The sequence below is a fragment of the Carlito syrichta genome, unplaced genomic scaffold, assembly GCF_000164805.1.
Source record: "Carlito syrichta isolate Samal-C Ts95f unplaced genomic scaffold, Tarsius_syrichta-2.0.1 Scaffold314096, whole genome shotgun sequence".
In the NCBI taxonomy this organism is placed as follows: domain Eukaryota; kingdom Metazoa; phylum Chordata; class Mammalia; order Primates; family Tarsiidae; genus Carlito; species Carlito syrichta.
Genome location: NW_007258192.1, coordinates 74,232 through 77,404, shown reverse-complemented (window position 1 = coordinate 77,404; position 3,173 = coordinate 74,232). Strand labels below are relative to the sequence as shown.

Sequence of the window (3,173 nt, the reverse complement as noted above, 5' to 3'; positions counted from 1 at the left end):
TTCCACGCCCGGTTAATTTTTTGATTTATTGTAGAGATGAGGTCTTACCAAGTTGCCCAGGTGGGTCTTGAACCCACAGGCTCAGGCAATCCACTCACCTCAACCTCCCAAAGCATGAGATTATAAGCTGAGCCACCGCGCCCGGCTTTAATTGGGTATCCTAATAACACTTATGTAGAAGGAAGGTAAACTAGAGCAAGATAAAAGCTGTTACTGGTAAAACACAGTCAACAGCAGTCACTCTCATCAGCCAGGACACAGGAATAGTCGGTCACTTTTGTGGTTTCAACAATGCTCAGATTTTTGTCTCCATTCAGAAATGATAGGGATCATGTTTTTGTCTTGATCTGTGATGGTCTCAGAGTGGCCCCATGTGATGCTGGGGATCTGTACAATTGTGTGTGTTCCACAAAACGACTCCACGGCCTGGCTGTGAGTGGCAGGCCAACCCCTAGATATCAGGGGCTCCCTTTCTCTTTCTCACTTCCCATCAGGGTGCAAAAGAAGATATTTTTGTCCTTTATGGTTCGAAGTGAAAAGAGGGCAAATTTCAAGCTGATAACCAGTCACAAGAATCACAAACATTACAAAAATATGTCAAACTGCCAGTTTAACAAAGCTAATCTCTTTTTTTTTTTTAGTTGGAGTCTCACTCTGTCACCCAGACTGGAGTGCAGTGGCCGCTCCCGGCCACCGCAGCCTCGACCTGCTGGGCTCCGGCGATCCTTCCGCCTCAGCCTTCCAAGTAGCTGGAACCACAGGCGCACGCTACCATGCCCAGCTAGTTTTTGATTTATTGTAGAGATGAGGTCTTGCCAAGTTGCCCAGGCGGGTCTCAAACCCACGGGCTCAAGCAATCCACTCACCTCAGCCTCCCAAAGGCGGGGGATTACAGGCTGAGCCACCGAGCCCGGCTAAAGCTAATCTCTTTTCTACAGCTTGGCTTCTTCCTTGGGGAGGCTTTTAAAACACAAATGCAAAATTTACATTATGAATTCCAAGCAGCATCTTCTGTTAATAAATCAAAAAGGCATTCAAGGTTTTGAATATTTTCTCCAAGAGCTACTTTAATTGTTTGAATATTTTCAGAAAATAAATTACCAGTACCACAGGAATAGTTAGCTGACTAAAAAAAAAAATCACCACCTGAGGCAGTTTGTGGGAAGACTTGCTAACAAGAGAACAAAAACTGCAGCATTAGAGAAGTGCAAGAAGTTTCCAGCTTTTTTCTACTGAGAACAATAAAAGAATACAGAGTTCACTGAATAATAAACTGTTAACCTAAAGGAATTTAAGGAGATGCACACTCCCCATCCCATTAAAAATTAGCAAGTAATGAACTTATAAAGTAAAGAAGCAAATCTTCACCCCTTAGTGATGTTGGCAGGAAAATGGTCAAAACTGGACTCTGTTTATTACCATGGTCTAACCCAACAGTTAATAAAGATACCTTCTATTGTCAGCTTCATAAATGCCCCCTTTGTATCACCCAGGCCTGTGCCTCAAGATTCTGTCCTTGTATATACCATAGAAGCTGTGCCTGCCTAAGAGCCAACCCTCACTCACCCGGTTTCTGATCAGGCTCAGGCCAGGACTTGCGCAGAACATGGACTGTGGACCCAGGCTGAATGCCATAGAAGTCAAGGGTCTGGTCATCTTTGAGCTTCCGGCCACAGTAGATCAAATCTAAGGAAAAAAAAAAGAGTTGTCCATTTATATTTTGCTCCAATTTAAACAGTTTCTGTCCCCTGAGAACCTTATTTTGACTGGACAGATGGCTGGAGAATGGTATGTTTTAAAAGATGTTCTTACTGAATAAATACATTTTAACAATTTGTGAGTTAGCAATTACAAACTCACAAAATGGAGTTACACAAAATTTATCCACAGAAAAGCTCTAGAGCTCAACATTATGAAGACTGCTGACTTAAATAAATGGAAACATGCAGCAAAAATTGATGGGCCCAATCCGGGTTTGACTAAAAATTCCTTTTTTGCCAGTTGGGTCCGTTAGCTATTATAAGTTACCTTTACAGTATAATTTAATTTAATTATGTTATATTTAAATTCCTCCTTTCTCTATCTGGCCCACCCTTGCCATCTTCATTTCCTTTTTCACTGCCTTTCCTCTAATCAATCAAACAAACAAAAATTCTTTTCATCAGCCCTTAAGACTCACCTCAAATGCCATACACCGGGGAGTCTCACCAGATCGACGCTTGCTATCCTAGCCCACCCCAAATTTTTGCTCTTTCAGAGAAAGAATTCAACAGTGTTGTAAAGAATTTTGTGCCAGGCACAGTAGCCCATGTCTGTAATCCCAGCACTTTGGGAGGCCAAGGCAAGTGGAATGCCTGAGCCCAGGAGTTTGAGATCAGCCTGGGCAACTTGGCAAGACTTCATCTCTACAATAAATCAAAAAATTAGCTGGGTGTAGTGGTACGTGCCTGTAGTTCCAGCTACTTGGAAGACTGAGGCAGAAGAAATGCCTGAGCCCAGGAGGTCAAGGCTGCGATTGTGCTACTGCACTCCAGCCTTGGTGACAGAGTAAGACTCTGAACACTACCACCCCCCAAAAAAAACTTTGTGATAAAAGTAGTTTGGTATAAAACATGACTGAAATGACAGCCAATAATGTTATTATAAGATTTGTGCTTCTATTCACCCAACACTCACTTTCTGGAGTGTTAACATTATGAAGCAACAAATCCTAAGCCCTTAATTTTTTTTTTTTTTTTTTTCCTGAGTAGGAGGACCTATCAGGAACCCCTCTAATTCACAACCAACTCATCTTTGAAAAAACCTCTAATACCCACTGGTTAATGAAGAACATATTCAGTAAATGGTGCTGGGAAAAGGCTGACAACATGCACAAGACTGAAACAGGACCCATACCTATCACCATACACATTAACTCTAAATGGATCAGAGACCTAAACGCAAAACACCAAATTATAATAATTTTACAAAACGCAAGAGACACTACTAGGGAAACTGGAATCAGAAACTAATTCCTCTTCAGAGCTTTAAATACCCATGCCTTGATGATTAAGTTAGATAAGTGGGACCTCATCAAATTAATATACTTTCTGCAAAATAAAAGAAACCATCAGAGAGCACGGATACAGCCAACAGAATTGGGCAAACGATTCTCCAGCTATATATCTGTAAAA

At 41.6% G+C, this 3,173-nt stretch overlaps 1 protein-coding gene across 6 annotated transcripts in view; it reads right to left on the bottom strand.

The window, feature by feature from the left end:
- UBL7 (ubiquitin like 7) overlaps window positions 1-3,173 on the bottom strand; it is a 16,362-nt gene that overhangs the window by 10,456 nt on the left and 2,733 nt on the right. For all 6 annotated transcript variants that reach the window (XM_021719054.1, XM_021719053.1, XM_008071023.1 and 3 more), the window contains exon 3: window positions 1,567-1,686. In XM_021719054.1, the coding sequence (XP_021574729.1) occupies window positions 1,567-1,686 (120 nt within the window). The remainder of the gene's footprint in view (window positions 1-1,566; window positions 1,687-3,173) is intronic.